At 58.0% G+C, this 17,988-nt stretch overlaps 1 protein-coding gene across 1 annotated transcript; it reads left to right on the top strand.

The window, feature by feature from the left end:
- Window positions 1-335: 335 nt before the first annotated feature.
- Window positions 336-17,835, top strand: MTA2 (metastasis associated 1 family member 2). The gene is made up of 18 exons (XM_054034724.1): window positions 336-477; window positions 2,796-2,863; window positions 3,442-3,535; window positions 5,550-5,667; window positions 5,969-6,032; window positions 6,287-6,404; window positions 6,597-6,699; window positions 6,827-6,926; window positions 7,247-7,435; window positions 7,717-7,791; window positions 7,902-7,960; window positions 8,232-8,329; window positions 8,492-8,631; window positions 9,025-9,253; window positions 9,329-9,418; window positions 16,063-16,181; window positions 16,480-16,628; window positions 17,130-17,835. The coding sequence occupies exons 1-18, from the start codon at window positions 450-452 to the stop codon at window positions 17,299-17,301; spliced, it is 2,013 nt and encodes a 670-aa protein (XP_053890699.1). The 5' UTR covers window positions 336-449; the 3' UTR covers window positions 17,302-17,835.
- The last annotated feature ends 153 nt before the right edge of the window (window positions 17,836-17,988 follow it).

Raw genomic sequence — 17,988 nt, 5'->3', positions numbered from 1 at the left:
AGCGGGACAGTCTCTGTCCGGAAATAGCCGAATGCTGCAGTCTCCGTATTTACCCGAAGATCACCGGCAAGGCCCGAAGTTCTGCCCGGCGCCGGCCATCTGGACTGGAGTCACTGGGCGGAAGGACCCGATCACCGGGAGGCTGTCGTCGGCGATGCCCGAAGCTTCCCCAGGTGCTTCCGGAAAGATACGAATGTTTCCGGAGAGACCCGATTTGGGCCCGAAGCCGCCTCGGATATTTCCGAGCCTCCCCGATCCTTTCCCGGAGACCCCCGAAGCGCGGCCGGAACCGCCCGAAGCCGCCTGGCCCTGGCCTTGCGTGAGGAGGAGGAGGCGGCGGCGGCGCGGCGGAGCGGGAGGAGATGAAGAGCGGCCGGGAGCGGGGCTAGCGAGGGCCCGAGCGGAGCCGGACGGAACCCCCTCCCCTTCCCCCATCGCGCGGCGGGGCCATGGCGGCCAATATGTACCGGGTGGGGGGTGAGTCGGGGCCGGGGCTGCCCCCGGCTGGGACTGAACTGGACAGAGCGGGGTTGGCCCGGGGGGAGTCAGTGCGCGGCTGGGCGGGGAGTGCGGGGAGCCGCGGGCTGGGGGAGTGAGCGGGCAGACGGGGCTGGGGCGCCCCCAGGCGTGTGGCGCTGCGGGGCAGTGGCTGGGCCGGAGGTGTCAGTGTGGGGGGAAGCGGGGCTGGACGGGGCGGTGTGTCCCCAGCACTAGCGGATTGGGGGGGGAGGCTGGGCTGGGCGGTCTTGGCTGGGGTGGGGGGAGGATGCCCTCTTAGTTCCCTAGAGGAAGAGGCTGTTCTCCCCCCACATGCTGCGCCCCTGTGTCGGGGTAGGGGAGAGGGCGGAGTGATCTGACCCACGGGGAGCAGGCTGTATGGGGGGATGGGTGCTGGTTGGGGGTGGGGAGCAGCGGGTTTGTTATGTGGGGTTTGGGGTTATAGGGTGGGGGCGCTGTGGGATAGGGAGGTGGTTTCATCAGGTATGGGGTGTTCACAGGCTCTGGAGGGCATGGGGCAGTCGGGGGGGATCAGGTTGTGGGGGGGAGGTGGACAATGGGGGTAAGGGATGATGGGCTAGTTATGTGGGGGCAGGGGAGTCTGGTGTAGTGAGCTGGTGGCATGGTGTGAAGAAGTTCAAGTACAGTGGGAAAATAGGGCACTTGGGGTTCTGGCTGGTGGGTTGGGCTGGTAATAGGCTGGTTATTTGGGGATGAGGTAGGTTGTGGTGGGAGCTGGCAGGGTATGGGGTGGAGGGAATCCTTTGGGGGGCAGTGAGTTTGGTTAAATGGGGTAAGGGAATTTACCGGGTGTGGGGCCCATATGGGGTCCGGGGCGGTGGGCTGGTTATATGGAGTACAAGACTTGGTGAGCTGTGGGTATGGCTGGTCGGGGAGCGATTGGGGAATGGGGGTCAGGGAGGTGTTTATATGTGGTCAGGAGTTTGCTTGTGGAGTGTCTGGGGCAGCTGACCAAGTAGGGTGTGAGGTGCTTGTGGGGGAGAGTTGGGAGGAATCTGGTTGTGGGGAGGCCAGGGGGGCAGGTTATATGTGGGGGCAGTTTGGGGGCGTGGGGGGTGGGTTTGGAGGGCTGCTTGAGGTGTATGTAATTTTGGGGCAGTTACGGGTGGGTTATGGGCTGAGGGAGGGGGTGTCTGGTTTGGGGATGTTGGGGAGAGTGGGTTATGTGGGGGGCAGTTTGTGGGGGGGGGTTGTGTGGGGGGGGGTTGGAGGGCTGGGAGAGGTATATGTAGTTTTGGGGCTGTTGGGGGTGGATTATGGGCTGTGGGAGGAGGAGGCCTGGTTGGGGGATGTTGTGGAGGGTAAGTTATGTGGGGTAGCTTGGGGGTCTGGTTATGGAGATGGTGTGTGGAACAGTTGGTTGGGAGGTGGGGACAGTTGTGGGACATCTCATTTTAGAGCATTTGGGGGAGTGGCACTTTGGGGGAAGGGTCTCTCCTTCCTAGTGGCTTTATTTTATAACATCCTCCCCTTGTGCTGACTCTGGGGTGTCTTCCGCAGGTGTGTGTGTGATCTTGCACTGAGATCCCTTTGCAGTTGTGCTGCTTTGAGGGGGGGGCTGTCTCCTATCCTGGCAGCGCTTTGCCCACACCAGTACCTGGCTGTTTTGCTGCCTGGGCACTGTGGCTCAGCTACCTCCTGAGCCTGGTCAATGCTGCCCATGCCTAGCTTTTGCTGCTCCGGGCTGGAACCTATCACCAGGCACTGGCAATGCTGCCCTTAGACTGGGCCATGTCCGTGCAGATGTTTGGCAGGTGGTGCCAGCAGGGGGGCGCTGCCTGGCTGTGACTGGGAGTGGCAGTGGGGGGGTCTGGGTGCTAAGAGGGGTGGGATAGAAAGTTGGCCCCTGCTCTGGGGTGCTGCAGCCTGGGCAATGTTGCCTATGTGTGCAAGTGGGTGCTGATGGGAGGAATGTGTTGGTGCCTGCTGCTGTGCTAACTGGCGAGATGGAGACTGGGAGAGGGACCCCCCCTTTGGGGGCTGCCTGGTTACTGCTGTTCAGGGCCTGGCTGAGGGTGGGGACAGGAAACCCCATGGATACACCGGGTGCTTGGCAGGCGAGTATGAAACAGCTGGGGCAGTCTAGGTGAGGCAGCCCCACGGGGGAGGAGATGAATGCCCCATTGGGAGCAGGTGGCACTGGGATGGAGACTGGGAATGCCCCATGGGGACAGGTGGCTCATGTGATGGCTCTGAGGGTTCAGCCTGTGCTTCCTGGGTGGCTGCCTATTCTCCTGATTTCCCTCCGACGTCTTCGGTCTCAATTCTCTCTGCAGATTACGTCTATTTTGAGAATTCCTCCAGTAACCCCTACCTCGTCCGGCGCATTGAGGAGCTCAACAAGGTGAGGGGCCATGGGACCACACCCAGGGGACCCCCCTCCACCACATGTCCTGCATGCATCCCTTAGGGCCACAGGACCACAGCCAGTACCTGTATGCTCACCCCCACCAGCCGTGCACCAGAGACCCACCCCCCCTCCACCTCTCTTGGGCTTTGGGACCAGAGCTAGACATCCGTACCCCCTCTCACACTAGAGACCCACATCTCTCCCCCTGCCCCTCCTACTGGGTTTGGGCGCAACAGCCAGATGTACCCTGTCTATACATCCCCCCAAAGGCTAGGGACCTGCAGCCAGACCCCCACAGACACACACCATTGGGGATTTGTAGCCAGACCCCCTTTACAGGAGGGACCCCTTGGCCAGATTGAAAGGTTGCTCCTGGGGGCACTGCAGCCACTCTGAGCCTGCCATGTGTACGTACAGGAGGGAGCTGGGATCCCCTGGCAGTTCCCTCAGTGCCCCAGCTGGGAGGCTGCACCAAGTGCTGTGTCTAGGGCGTGGGGGTGGTGAGGAGCAACTCCCAGGGGAACAGCAGTGCCAGCCTCTCCTCTCAGGCAGCGTCCTGCTCTCATCCCCAGACAGCCAATGGCAATGTGGAGGCCAAGGTGGTGTGTCTCTTCCGGCGCCGGGACATCTCCAGCAGCCTCAACAGCCTGGCTGACAGCAACGCTCGTGAGTGCTGGGGCCCATCCCCATGGCTCTACAGGCAGGCCTGGGGCCTCTGGGGTCTGCCTGAGGGGAAGCATGGAGTGGGGTAGAGGTCTTGGGGGCTATTAGGCTGTCTCAGGCTAGCAGGGGGTGGGTCTATCTTTGGGGATGAAGTAGTAGGGGCCTGCATAGGGTTGGGGGACAGTCCTAGTCATTGGGGAGCAGTGGCTCTCTCTCAGGTGTGGGGTCTTGGGCACTGGGATGTGTGTGGGGGGGCTGTTGGGGGGCAGTGGGGCATGTGTGGGGTGGGGCTGGTTGGAGGAATATTATGGCCCCGTGCCTGTGATGCAGGGCAGACATACTGACAGAGTTGCTGCTGCCTGGAGCTAGTGGGTAAAAGGCCACCCTGCCTGCCCCTCCCTGGGCAGCTCCCTGCTTGCCTGGCTAGGAGAGCTGCCAGCTCCTTTCCCAGCCCCGTCTCCTCCTTCCCCTCCCCGTAGGCTGCAGGCACTGGGTAAGAGTGGCACTAATCCTTGTCATTTGTGGTATGAGGCAGGGAGTGTCTCTGGGGTGATGAGCCCCCCCAGCACACAGTACAGTCAGGGTCCCACCTCCTCCTCCTCCCCATCTCACGCCTATTCACCCTGCATTGGGCAGTGTCCAAGGATCTGTGAAGGGTCTTGCAGGTGCCTAGACTTTGACCTTTCACCCCAAGAGCACTGGTGTCAAACACACAATCAGCAAATGCAACTGAGGAGACCCGAGCCTAGGGTGTGTGTGTGTGGGGGAGGGGAATGTTAGTTCATTTCCCAGTCCAGAGCTGGGGTAGCAGGGGGCCGCAGATTGGGAGTGAGGGGCACCAGCAGAGCTGTAGGCGGGGGGGAGGGGCTGGCACAGCAGGGGGCTGTGGGTCAGGAGTGAGGGGTGCTGGGGCCGGAGCTTGCCCAGCTCTCCCTAGCCCCTCATGTATGAGGCTGCTGCAGCATGGAGGCCATGGGCAGTGCAGAGTTAACAGGCCGTGGGAGCTCTTCCGGTTGGGGCCTGTGCTAGCTGCTCGCCTGGGCTTGGGGTTTCCGGGCCTGTTTGGTGGGGGCCACCCTTGACTCTGCCCAAGTGGGGTGGGCGAGGAGTGGGACTGGGTCCCAGGGGGCTGCCCCCGCCTACCCTGCCCCCACCCCACAGGGCTTCCTGAACACGTGAACAGGGTGGAATCAGTGCCGTCCCCCACTGGGCTGCTGCCAAGTGCTGGAGACAGTGGGGCTGGGAGAACAATGAGCTTCGTGGCGGGTGGCGCAGCTTGGCCACTTCCTGCTTTGAGGGGGGAGGGCCTCTGAGGATGGGGGGAGCGTGCTCTGCTAGAGGGAGGGTTCTGAGGGGGGTGCATTCTGCTCTTGGGCAGTGGGGGAGGGTTAACCTGGGGCGGTGCTGTGCTCTGGGGGTTATTGGGGAGGGGGTACACACTGCTTTTCAGCATGGGGAGGGTTAACCCAGGCAGGTGCTCTGCTCCAGGGGGAGTTACGGGTGCTCCCGGGCAGGGAGGGGATGTTGAAGCCTGGAGCTTGCCCTGTTCTGGGCAGGGCAGTGTGCTGTGAAACTGGTGGGGGTAGGAAGGGGGAGGTTCAGCTTGGGGGCTGAATGGGGGGTAGGGCAGTACTCTCTGCTCTTGGGGGATAGAGTGGGTGATGGGAGCAGCAGAGCTTTGCTCCTGGGACTGGGGGGGCGGGCGAAATTGGGGGCAGTGAGTAATTAGGGATGGACAGCAGCAGCCTTGGGGCTGGGATGTGGGAGGGTGGGGTCTGATTTTGCTGTAGGGGCTGGGGTCTCTGTGGGGCTGTCTGTTGGGGAGGTCTTTGTGGGGCTGTCTGTTGGGGGGAGGTGGTGGGGCTGGGGTCTCTGTGGGGACTTTCTGTCGGTGGGAGGTGGTGGGGCTGGGGGCTCTTTGTTGGGGGGAGGTGGGCAGGCTGGGAGCTCTGTGGAAGCTCTTTGTCGGGGGGAGATGGTGCGGCTGGGAGCCCCTGACCCTCGTGTCCTGCCGCAGGCGAGTTTGAGGAGGAGTCGAAGCAGCCGGGGGTGTCGGAGCAGCAGCGGCACCAGCTGAAGCATCGTGAGCTCTTCCTGTCGCGCCAGTTTGAGTCGCTGCCAGCCACCCACATACGGTGCGTGGGGGAGCTCTGCTGGGCACGGGGGCTAGGGCTCTTTTGAGGGAGAGGCCTTCCTCGGCCTGGGGGGCCTTATCCTGGGTTTCGTGCCTCCCTGTTGCCATCTCCTGGGTCTGTGTCCTCTGGGGCGGTCCAGCACCAAACCAGTTTCACAGGGAGGGGTGTGAGCCCGGGGCAGCAGCTCTGTAGGGCCGACTCTGCTGCTGCTGCTGGGATGTGGGGATCCCTCAGGGCCCCGATCTGGGGCGGGGGAACCATGGGGCCAGCCTGTGATGTGACCTGTGCTTGGTTCCTGCAGGGGGAAATGCAGCGTCACGCTGCTCAACGAGACTGACATCCTCAGCCAGTACCTGGAGAAGGAGGTGAGGAGTTGGGCCTTTGGAGGGGCTGGGCCTACAGGGGTTGAGGGGCTGGGCTCAGCGCCCTGGAACTGGTCAGGGAGTGGGGGCAGGGAGGAAGGAGGACTTGCCCCCTGGCCTGGCTGCAGGTGAGAAGGGTTGAAACCAGGGCAGAGCTCTCTCTTGGGGGTATGGGAAGAGCTGTTTCTGGGTGGAGCAGGGTTGTGAGAGACCAGTCTGCTGGGGTGCCCTGCCTAACCCCTCTGCCCCTACCCCAGGACTGCTTCTTCTACTCGCTGGTCTTTGACCCTGTCCAGAAGACGCTTCTGGCTGACCAGGGGGAGATTCGGGTCGGCTGCAAGTTCCAAGCTGAGATCCCCGACCGGCTGGCTGAAGGTGATGGGGGAGGGTGTCTCCTGGACCGATCTGTGCCCCTGGGGGAGGTCAGCCTCGTTCTCTGGGGCAGCCGTGTCCCGGAGGGAGGGCCCCAATGCCCTAGGGGAGCCATGTACCTTGCCTGCCTCTCTCGGGGTGAGGGGTGGGGGAAGAGATGCAGTATCGTCTTTCCTGACTGGCTCCTCCCCACAGGTGAGTCGGACAATCGGAACCAGCAGAAGATGGAGATGAAGGTCTGGGACCCCGACAACCCACTGACCGACCGGCAAATTGACCAATTCTTGGTGGTGGCTCGGTGAGATGCCAGCTCGGGGGTGGGGGCACAGTGCTCCATGGACTTGGGGGGGGAGAGGAGGGGGTCTCTTGGTTCACGTGGGGCTCCCTTGGGCTCTGGGTTGTCGCTAACCTGTGTCCCTCCCCAGGGCCGTCGGGACCTTTGCTCGAGCTCTGGACTGCAGCAGCTCCATCCGGCAGCCCAGTCTGCACATGAGCGCAGCCGCCGCCTCCCGGGACATCACACTGGTGAGAAGGAGATGGGGGGGGCAGGGAACAGGCTGTGTGTTTTCTGAGTTCTGCAGTCCATTTGTGTGGTGTCCTTATCCCCAGTGGCTCCTGGAGGAGCCCCTACAGCCCAAGGTGACTCACTGGATGTGACGGGCCTCAGAAGCTGCCTCAACCCTCCTGACCCAAGGCTGGGGGGCTCGGGTTGCCCCCTGCCCAGAGGGTTGAGAGACGTAACCCCTGGGGAACATTGCACTCCTCTCATGGGGTGCTGGCTCGGAGGCTCGTGTGTCCCCCGGCAGCCAGGAGAGACAGCCTGCTGACCACCCCTTTCCTCGCAGTTCCATGCCATGGACACGCTGCAGCGGAACGGCTACGACCTGGCCAAGGCCATGTCGACGCTGGTGCCCCAGGGGGGCCCAGTGCTGTGTCGCGACGAGATGGAGGAGTGGTCGGCCTCGGAGGCCATGCTCTTTGAGGAGGCGCTGGAGAAGTACGGCAAGGATTTCAATGACATCCGACAGGACTTTGTGAGTGGGGATGGGGGGGGGGTGGATCTGCCTGGGACCCGCTCTAAGGCCTTCCTTTGTGGGGGTGGTAAGAACCTCCCAGGCACCCACACTGGACTGCTCCATCTTGGGGGGACGTGGACCCAGGAGAGGGATTGGGACCCCCTGGAGACTGATCCTGCACTGGCTCGGGTCGGCATGGGAGGCTGAGGCACTGCTGTCTCCCTCCCACCCCATGCCTCCTGGGGCTGGGTGTGTGGGGCTCTCCTGGCGCTGTCTGACCACCTCTCTGGCCCTTGCAGCTGCCCTGGAAGTCCTTGGCCAGCATTGTGCAGTTCTACTACATGTGGAAAACCACCGACCGCTACATCCAGCAGGTGAGCTGGGCCCGGGAGGTGAGGGGCTCTGGGACTGGGCCTTCCTCCTGCCGGGGGTGAGTGAGGGGGCTGCATCTCCTCCCCTGCTTAGGCCGTGTCTCTGTTTGCAGAAAAGGTTGAAGGCCGCTGAAGCTGATAGCAAACTGAAGCAGGTCTACATCCCTACCTAGTGAGTATTGTGGGTGTGTGTGTGGGTGTGGCGGTCACCCCTGCCTAGTGTGAGCGTGGGGGAGGGGGGGGGTCACCCCCAGTGTGAGCATGTGGGGGAGGTAGGACAGGAGGCTAGGCCTGAGGGAGGGGCTATGTCCCCTTCTAGTGGGGTCTGGGATAAGAGGTGCCTGTCCCATGCACTGTGGGGAGCAGGCCCCCTGCCCTCCCCCTAGGTGGTGGGTGGTCTGGAGTTGGAGTTGGGTGTGACCTCGTCTCTTCTCCCCTGGCAGCACTAAACCTAACCCCAATCAGATCATCTCGGTGGGCTCCAAGCCTGGCATGAACGGGGCTGGCTTCCAGAAGGGGCTGACCTGTGAGAGCTGCCACAGTGAGTGCTGACGTGGGGCTCCAAGGCTGGGGGTGGAGGGCCCTGACTGCTGCCATGGTTCTTGTCCCGGGGGAGGGGGCGGATCCCTGGGCCTCCCTGTCAGCAGGTTGCTCAGCTGTGGAGTCCCCTCCCCCTAATGCTGCAGTCTCTCCTCGCCCTCAGCCACCCAGTCAGCACAGTGGTATGCCTGGGGCCCGCCCAACATGCAGTGCCGCCTCTGCGCCTCCTGCTGGATCTACTGGAAGAAATACGGGGGGCTGAAGACCCCGACACAGCTGGAGGGAGCCGCCCGCAGTGCCACGGTAATGCCGGCTGAGGGGCATGGCACCACAGTAACACCTCCCGGGGGATGGGCATGCAGGGCACTGACAGTGTTGTGGCAATCCCTGCCCGGGGCATAGGCATGCAGGGAGCTCGGTAATGCCTGCTGGAGTGGATGGGCATGGGTGCGGCCCTCCATGGTTAATGCCTGCGTTTGGGGGTAGGTGGGGGGGCAGGGGTATTAGGCTGCACTGGGGAGGCCCTCATTCCTCGTGGTCCCGGGGGTGTACATACCCCACAGGTTGAGAGCTGGGAACTGCCAGCACTTGAGCCTTGGGCTCCTCTGTCCAGCCTGTGCTGGGCTGTGTCCCTGCCCCCAGGCTCTCCCAGTGCCCCATGCTGGGCCCTGACCCACCTACCCTTCTGTGTCGCAGGAGCCGCACTCCAGGGGCCACATGTCAAGGCCGGAAGCCCAGAGCCTTTCTCCCTACACGACCAGCGCCAACCGGGCCAAGCTGCTGGCCAAGAACCGCCAGACCTTCCTGCTGCAGACCACCAAGCTGACCCGCATTGCCCGCCGCATGTGCCGCGACATCCTGCAGCCACGCCGTGCTGCCCGGCGCCCCTATGCTCCTATCAACGCCAACGCCATCAAGGCTGAGTGTACGTGTTCTGGGCTGGGTGGGAGGGCACCATGGGCTCCCCCATCTCACACCCACTCTCTGCTTCCCTCCATAGGCTCTATCCGGCTACCCAAGGCAGCCAAGACCCCCCTGAAGATTCACCCCCTGGTGCGACTGCCGCTGGCCACCATCGTCAAAGAGCTGGGTAAGGGCCAGGGGCACGGAGCTCTAGGCACAGCAGGGAGAGCCCAGCTTGGGAGGACTGAGGCCTGCAGCCCCACACCTGCCTGGCTTCCCATGCCCCACACCAGCCTTACCTCCATTCCAAGGGGGAAACTCCTCAGCCCCCCCATTGACCGGACAGCACTGCTCTCCACTTGAACAGGGCTGTTGCTCCACGGTCTTTGAGTGCTTGTCTGTGGATCCCACTCTAGGTGCATCTGCATGAGGTTGGATGCCCTTGCATGCCCTCGGCTGTGGGCATAAAGGGCAGAATGGATGCAACTGTACCTCAGTTCCTCTTGCTGCCCCTGGCAGCAAGATGGAGCCAGGCTATGGCTGCCTGCTGCCCTCAGCATGTTTCCTAGTGGTAGGTAGGTCGCCTTAATCCCTTAAATGCTTTTTTCCCTTAGTTTTCTCAACGATCCCCTCCCCGCTTCTCCCAAGTTCCTTATTTTTCTTTGGTGCTTTATGGATTGAAGGCCCTCAGGCTTTCCACCCTGTGCTTGTTCCCCTTTCCCATGGACATGGCCCTTAACTATCTGCTTAGGCAAGACATGTATCTGATTGGTGCACGCTCTGCTGGTCCTTTATGTCAACAAGACAATCAGGGACAATCGGCTGAAATGCTGCTTCTGGAGCAGTCGTGGGGCACTTTGAACCCAGAAGAACGGATATCAGGCTCCACACAAGACCTTCAACTTCAAGTCCCTGGCAGTCAGTGCTGTTGGCAGCTGGGATGCAGCTCCTGAGACCGGTACCATTGGGGGAATCTGAAATGGTACCAATGGGCCAGCCACAGCTGCCAAAAGTCAGCTTGGCATCACTGGTTGCTCCAGTGCTGAAGACTGGTACCACATCCTCCACTCTGAGGCAGACTTGCCCAGAACACCAGACCACACTTGGCTTTAGGCACCAATCTACCTTCCCTGAACCCGGAGGTGCCGAGAGGCCTAAGAAAAGTCATTGGCCTTCAGTCCCCTCCCTCTCAGAATCCAGGGGCAAGTGACAAGGAATCGAGTGGTTTCTGGTTTTGGGAATTGCTACTTCTCTGGTCCCAAGGATGCTACACACGGAACAAACTTCAACAGCTGTACTGACACACCAGCCAAGAGGTCACTCTGCTGTTGCAGGAAATCTCCTCTCCCTCTCCAGACCAGACCACACCACACCACCACCTCCCGCCCATGTACCGGGCTCTGGGAAGGGTTCCTCTCCAGTGAACACCACTTGTTTCAGAGCGCTGGTCTGTCCTCTGACACCCACCTCCATGGCAGTGGTCTGACCTGCCCCACTCTTACAGCTCTTCACTGTGGCCGTACTGGGCTCTGCTCTGAAAATCCTCCAGAAGTAGCTCTCCCTCTAGCACACTGGCAAGCAAAGAATGTTCCACTGTCCTGCAGCTTTGACTACAAGGCCCCCTTGAGAGACGACCCAGATCCCTTGGCCGTGAGACGCTTGGAGGGTTAGAGATAAGGAAGAACATCCGCAGAGGAGGGAGAGACAGGTCCTGAAACTGAGGAGCAGTGTCCCCAACCTCTCCGATAGATCCCTCCTTGTCTCACCCGATGAAGCGGCCTCCTCTGCTCTGGATGCCTACAGAATATTTCAGGAGCAGACTACTCAGACTCTGATGCCCTAGAAACTGAGAGCTCAGTGATCCAAGACCCCTCATCCCTCAGACTGTTTGACATCTTTGCTCTGGGCAGGATGGTGATGCCAGTCAGGAAGGGCACAATGGAGCCAGTCACAGATCTCTGGAAGCCGCTGGGTACCTTCACCCTAACTTCAAAGCAAGCAGAGAAAAAAGATCAAGTTCTGCAGAAGGGAGCTGAGAAGTTCTACACCCACCTGGTCCCTGGATTCCTGGTGGTCTTGGAAGGAGAGAGCCTGGTCCACTGATGTCTACTCTGAAAGACAAAATCCCCAATAGAAAGCTTGACCTCTCAGGTAGAAAAGCTTATTTCTCAGCCTCTTCCCAGGTACAGATAGCAAATTACCAAGCACTATTCTGAGTCGGACTCTAACTTGGGAGAAAGTAGCTCCCTTTATCAGTAGACTTTAAGAGGATAGACAATATCTAAAGGCAATAACATCTGTCACTAGTGCAAACATCTCTCCAAGCAGCCATGGATGCTTGGGATATGCAGCTAGATCCATGGCTGTGGGAGTCACCACATGGCTAAAAGCACCAGGTGTCCCAAAGGAGTTTCAGAATACCATTTCAGACTGGCTGTTCAAAAGATATTTAGCCTGTACTATCATGCTCTACATTCCCTGAAGGATTCCAGAGACCTGCTGCGATCATTGGGCATTCGTACCCCGGCCTACAGAAGGAAGCCAGATCAGGCAAGGAACAGACATCTGCTCGCAGCAGCAGCCCAGGTTTTCTCATGCACCACTAGCCATCCCAACTTCATTGTCTGGGGAGCAGGTTTGACACAGAGGTCAAGAGTCACAATCCAGAGCTGCTCTCCCCAACCTTATCTAGGGATGCCACCTTTATTCACTCTGATGTGGAGTAGAGTAATTACTGACCAATGGGTACTATAAGTTATCTCCCAGGGTACTCCCGTTCCAGTCTCTGCCCCCTTTCCTGTCCCTCTCCAGGGGCCCTTCTCATGAAAACCAATTGCAAGTGGCCTCCCTGCTTTTCCTAGGAGCAGTGAAGAGGTTTCTACTCCTGATAATTCTTTATTCCAAGAAAAAAGGGGGACCACATCCCATCCTCAACTTGAGAAGACCGAACAGGCACATATGCACCTTCCTGGATGGCAACGCTCGCATCCCTCAGTTACAGGGTCAAGGCTGGTTTGTGGTTCCAGACTTACAGGATGTGCCCTTCCTGTGGGCTAGAGCGGTCATGCTATGGAAGTACCTCTGACTGTAGGGTCAACCATTATCACTGCAAGGTGCTGACCTTTGGTCTCTCCAGAGGACCAAGAGTCTTCACAAAGTACCTGAAGAGACAGAGCATGGATGTCTAGGCAGCCCCATCAGGAAGTCTCCCTAGATTTTGTCCTTGGCCTATTCAAGAAACTCGGCCTTATCCTAGAACTGGAAGGGAACTTACTAAGTCATCTAGTCCAGTCCCCTGCACTCAAGGCAGGACTAGGTAATAACTAGACCATCCTTAACAGGCGTGCGTCTAACCTGCTCCTAAAAACCTCCAATGACGGCGATTCTACAACCTCCCTAGGCAATTTGTTCCAGTGCTTAACCACCCTGACAGTTAGGAAGTTTTTCCTAAACCTCCCTGGCTGCAATTTAAGCCCATTGCCTCTTGTCCTATCCTCTGAGCTTAACGAGAACAATTTACCTCCCTCCTCCTCGCAACAACCTTTTATGTACTTGAAAACTGTTATCACGTCCCCACCTCAGTCTTCTCTTCTCCAGACTAAACAAATCTAATTTTTTCAATCTTCCCTCATAGGTCATGTTTTCTAGACCTTTAATCAATTTTGTTGCTCTTCTCTGGAATTTCTCCAGTTTTTCCACATTTCCTGAAATGTAGCGCCCAGAACTGGACACAATATTCCAGCTGAGGCCTTATCAGTTACTTCTCGTGTCATGCTTACAACATTCCTGCTAATACATCTCAGGAGGATGTTTGCCTTTTTTGCAATATTACATTGTTGACTCATATTTAGCTTATGATCCACTATGACCCCCCCCAGATCTTTCCGCAGAACTCCTTCCTAGGTAGTCATTTCCCATTTTGTATGTGTGCAACTGATTTGTTCTTTCCTAAGTGGAGTACTTTGCATTTGTCCTTACTGAATTTCATACTACTTACTTCAAACCTGATGTCCAGATCATTTTGAATTTCAATCCTATCCTCCAAAGCACTTGCAACCCCTCCCAGCTTGGTATCGTTTGCAAACTTTATAAGTGTACTCTCTATGCCATTATCTAAATCATTGATGAAGATGCACCGAACCGGACCCAGAACCGATCCTTGTGGGACCCCATTCATTATGCCCTTCCAGCTTGACTGAACCACTTAAAACTACTCTCTGGGAACAGTTTTCCAACCAGTTATGCACCCACCTTATAGTAGCTCCATCTAGGTTGTATTTCCCTAGTTTGTTTATGAGAAGGTCACGCACAACAGTATCAAAAGCCTTACTAAAGTCAAGATATACCACGTCTACCGCTTCCCCACTAGCCACAAGGCTTGTTACCCTGTCAAAGACCACTATTAGGTTGGTTTGACAGGATTTGTTCTTGACAAATTCATGCTGATTGTAACTTATCACCTTATTATCTTCTAAGTGTTTGCAAATTGATTGCTTAATTATTTGCTCCATTATCTTTCCGGCTACTGAAGCTGACTGGTCTGTAATTCCCTGGGTTGTCCTTATATCCCTTTTTATAGATTGGTACTATATTTGTCTTCTTCCAGGCTTCTGGAATTTCTCCTGTCTTGATGATGATAAATTCCAGCAAATTATCCCTCCACAGATGGTTCATAGTAGCTCTGATTGATTCCCAGTTCATCAGTGGTGTACCTTCCCGAGGAGAGATTTCCCCAGATAATCATTGGCTATGGCAGGGGCCTCAAGCAGTAGTGCACTTTGCTCCCTCCTAGTCTCTGCCTGTGGCACATACTAGTTTAGTCCCGAGAGGGCTATAATACTTAGTCTACTCCAGGTTATTGAGCCCAATAGCCTGAGTTAACTGGGTGGGGTTGAGTGGTCTGTGCTATACAGGAGGTCAGACTAGATGCCCTCATAGTCCTCCTGGCTTAAACTCTGTGACCTCCTACATCAAATTAAATCAATCAGCCATGTTGAAAACCTGTCCTCGACTCTTAAGCTGCTCTGACATGCTGCTGCTAGCTAGGCTTTGCCTCCCCCAGCACAGGGCTGGCTCAGGTCGGTATATTGCCTTACAAGACAGATGTGCACGTCATTGTCCCAATTCATATCCTGTCATCATTAAACTGGTGGACAGAAGCTCTGCATCTCCATCCTTCCACCAACAAAGACCTCAGTCCCAGATGCTTCTGGGACAGGCTGGGGTGCTTGGATGGACCAGCTTCAGATAGGGGAATCATCGTCTCTGGGAGAGATGAGACTGCCTACAACCATCTCTCTAGTTGCTGGATCTCATTCAAATGTCACCTCTGCCTTCAATAGCACTACCAGATTGTCCTGATATAGTATCTCAGAATCATGGCCAGATTCTCCAGCCAGACGCAAACATCTAACTACCTACTTGTGTTGGCTGGTTAAGGGTTGCCAGTAGAGCCTGTTCATTGCAAGTCTGAGGACTGATTTTACCAAGCAGAAAGCCCTCCACGAGGAGAACCAACTTCCACAATGAGAAGATCCTCAGTCTGGGAGCAACCATGTAGCCATGACTCTCTGGAAAGCCCTGGTGTCAAGAATCCTTGACTGTGTGGTCTGCATCTGAATCTCTGTGGACTCTAGATCAGTTCGGTCAAGGTCCACCTTGCAGCAGCTAGAGCATGCCAGCCCAGTCAGTCATGTGGTGTATTCTCCCCCCCTACTGTTCCTCCAACAGTTAGAAAGCCAAATAAAGGCCTGGCAGGGCTCATGTAGCCACCTCTGAGCCCATCTCTGAATATTCCCTTCAGCACCTTACTCTCAAAGTGGCTCTTCTGGTGGCCATTCCATCAGCCAAGCACGTCGGCAAACTCCCAGGTCCCCTGGCTCCATTATACCATGTTTCATCCAGATCAGGGGGTGGCAAGACTACTTCCTAAAGTTGTTTTAAGATTCCCACTGAATCCAGAAAGTGAATTTCCCTGTTTTCTTTCCTAAATACAATTCCTTTTGGGGGGGAAAGAAGTAGCTCCACGCTGGAGAGATCTCTACAGCCCTGTTCTCTTACCTAGTAGGACCAGTCTCCCCGCCTTTTGGTTGCATTAACTGGCATTGCTAAGGGACAAGTGGTCTCTTCCTAGAGCCCATCTCAATGGCTTCCCCAGTGGATTCTAGTGTTATCACATGGCAGGTGTTTCCTCTCCCCAGGTATCACAACTTTTTCAGCCAGAGGTCAGGCTGCCTCCTCTGCATGTTTCAGGAACCCGCCCGTTGGAGTAACCCGCTGCCCTGTGTCCAAAGCTGTGCCCTAGACAGGGCTTTAAGCCCAGAGGCCAGGTTCAGGAAGGCCATGTTCCAATCACTGTTCAGTGCCACTGATGGCACCAGGGAGGTGGGACTGCTGGTCAATCACCTAGGATGAGATCTGTGCAGGCACACACACGAGGGAACAGAGGGATGGTCATGGCCACACCGCCCTTCATATCCTCAGGTGTGCGGAGAGGGAACAGGACAGACAGGACACTGCTGTGGCCCCAACGGGCACTGCTGGGCAAATGATTCCCATCTTGCATGTGGGCTCATACACTTAGAGGGGAATTCCCATGGACACCACCGACCGCAAGCCCCCCAGTTAGTGCAAGTTAAGGAATGCCCAAGGGGAGGTTGGGTTGCAGCCCTGCAGAATCCTCATGAGGGTGCAGTGGGGCATTGTGGTGGGGGAGGGCTCTGTTTGATTAATATATTGGGGTGGGGGTGCATGGAGAGTTAAGATGTTGGGGAGGGGCAGAGGGCGATGAACTAGGCTGTGGGATCCTAATGGTGCTGTCTGGTTTTCCAGCTGCGCAGGCCCCTCTGAAACCAAAAACGCCACGCGGCACCAAGACGCCCATAAACCGGAACCAAATGAGCCAGAACCGGGGCCTGGCCAGCATCGTGGGCAAGAGGGCATACGACAGCGTGAGTGCCACGCACACACTCTGGGGTGGGGGGCAGCGATGGCATGAGTGACGGGGGAGGGGGTCCCCACCCATGGGTGGGTGCTCGCTGTCAGAACTTCCTGCCTGTGCTCCAGAACCCCAGAGCCCCTTCCTAAGGGGGGCGCTGCTCAGGCAACCCCATGGGAGTCAGGTTAGTGGGTCCCAACAGAGGGTGGGGCTCAGCTGATGGCTCCGGTCTGTGATTGATGTAGGGGGTGGGGTCCATGCAGAGGAGGGGGTAAGGCCCAGCTGATGGCTCTGGTCTGTGATTGGTGCAGGTGGCAGGGAGCGGGGTCCCGTTTTCGGCCAATGGCCGACCTATGACCTCGGGGATGCGGTCGAGTGCCCAGCCAGCTGTCAAGCGTCAGAAGCTGAACCCAGCTGATGCCCCCAACCCTGTTGTCTTCGTGGCCACTAAGGACACCAGGTACCTTGGGGGTGAGGGGCAGAGGGGGCCCCAGGTAATGTGGGGGAAGGGGAGTCACTAGCTCACGGAGGACAGGTCCCACCAGGCAATGGGGGAAATCATGGCAGGTGGGGGGACAGGCAGAGGGGACACCTGGTAATGGGAGTGGATTGGTGGGGAGCACCCCAAGGCCAACTGGGGAAGAATCGAAGCTCTCAGTTGGACGGGGTGAAATTGGGGGGTTTAGTCTCACCCCCCCACTCCAACCCACTAGTCTTCAAATGGGGGAGGGCATTCCATCTCTTCTCTCCCCCCCAACCTCTGGGAGGGCTGGGGCTGTGGCCTCATTCTTGCTGTGACTTGCTGCCCCTCACCGAGCTGTGGGCTCTGTGTGTTGCAGCAGCAGGAGCTATCTGGGTTGTGCCTGCTTGAACCTAGAGCTGCCTGGGGGGGGTATTTGGAGGGGCCCTGCCCCCCTGCTTACAGGCTGTCCCACTGTGACCCGCTGTCTGTCTCCTGCAGGGCGCTGCGCAAGGCTCTCACCCACCTGGAGATGCGCCGAGCTGCCCGTAGGCCCAACCTGCCACTCAAGGTGAAGCCAGTGCTGCCCATACGGCCTGTGGTAGCGCCGCTGGTGCCGGGGCCCCCAGCCCACCCTGCCAGCACCAGTGAACCCATCATCCTGGAGGACTGAGCCCAGCCCCTCTTCCCAGAGCCGCATCTCCCCCTTCTCCAGAGCCTGTGTACATGGCAGGCTGGGCTGCAGTGCCTGGTTCCACGTGTCCCCGTTGGGGCTTCCCCAGCCCCCTCAGGGATCAGCCCAGGGGTGTGAGGAGCAGGGGTGTGGCTTCCACTTTTTTAAAATATATTTTTATTTCCACAAACTCCCACTCCCTCTTCAGGGCTGGGGTGTTCGTGTTAGGATCGTGGGGAGGTTGAAGTGGGGAGCCAGGGACTCCGTCTGCCCCCTCTCCCCAAATGCAGTTACTTCTCGTCTTTCCTTCTTTCCCTGTGTTGGTTCTGCTGTCTCTGCTCATTTCCCACAAGCCACAGCTCTGCCCCCACCCCCCAAGCCCATGTCCCCAGCTGGGCCCAGCTCCACCTCCCCCACCCCCCCCAGCCGGGCCTGGGTTTTGTACATGATCAGAGAGGAGAATGTCTGTTTTTTTAACTCGACCTGTAACCAGTTCTTATAGCAACCAGGAAATAAACCAACGCCTTTTCTTCACCTGCCCACTGCTGGGGGAGGAGGTGGCTGGGGCTCACTTGATGGGAGAGGGACAGGAGGTGGATGGAGCCCTCAGTTCATGGGGTCTACTGAGGGAGGGGGCTCTTTATGCTGGGCAGCTGCATCTTACCCTGGGGCTGGGCCCTGTTGTCC

The sequence above is a fragment of the Malaclemys terrapin genome, chromosome 7 (assembly GCF_027887155.1).
Source record: "Malaclemys terrapin pileata isolate rMalTer1 chromosome 7, rMalTer1.hap1, whole genome shotgun sequence".
Taxonomy (NCBI): domain Eukaryota; kingdom Metazoa; phylum Chordata; order Testudines; family Emydidae; genus Malaclemys; species Malaclemys terrapin.
The sequence above is the reverse complement of the archived record's forward strand: the minus strand, read 5'-3'. Positions and strand labels throughout refer to the sequence as shown.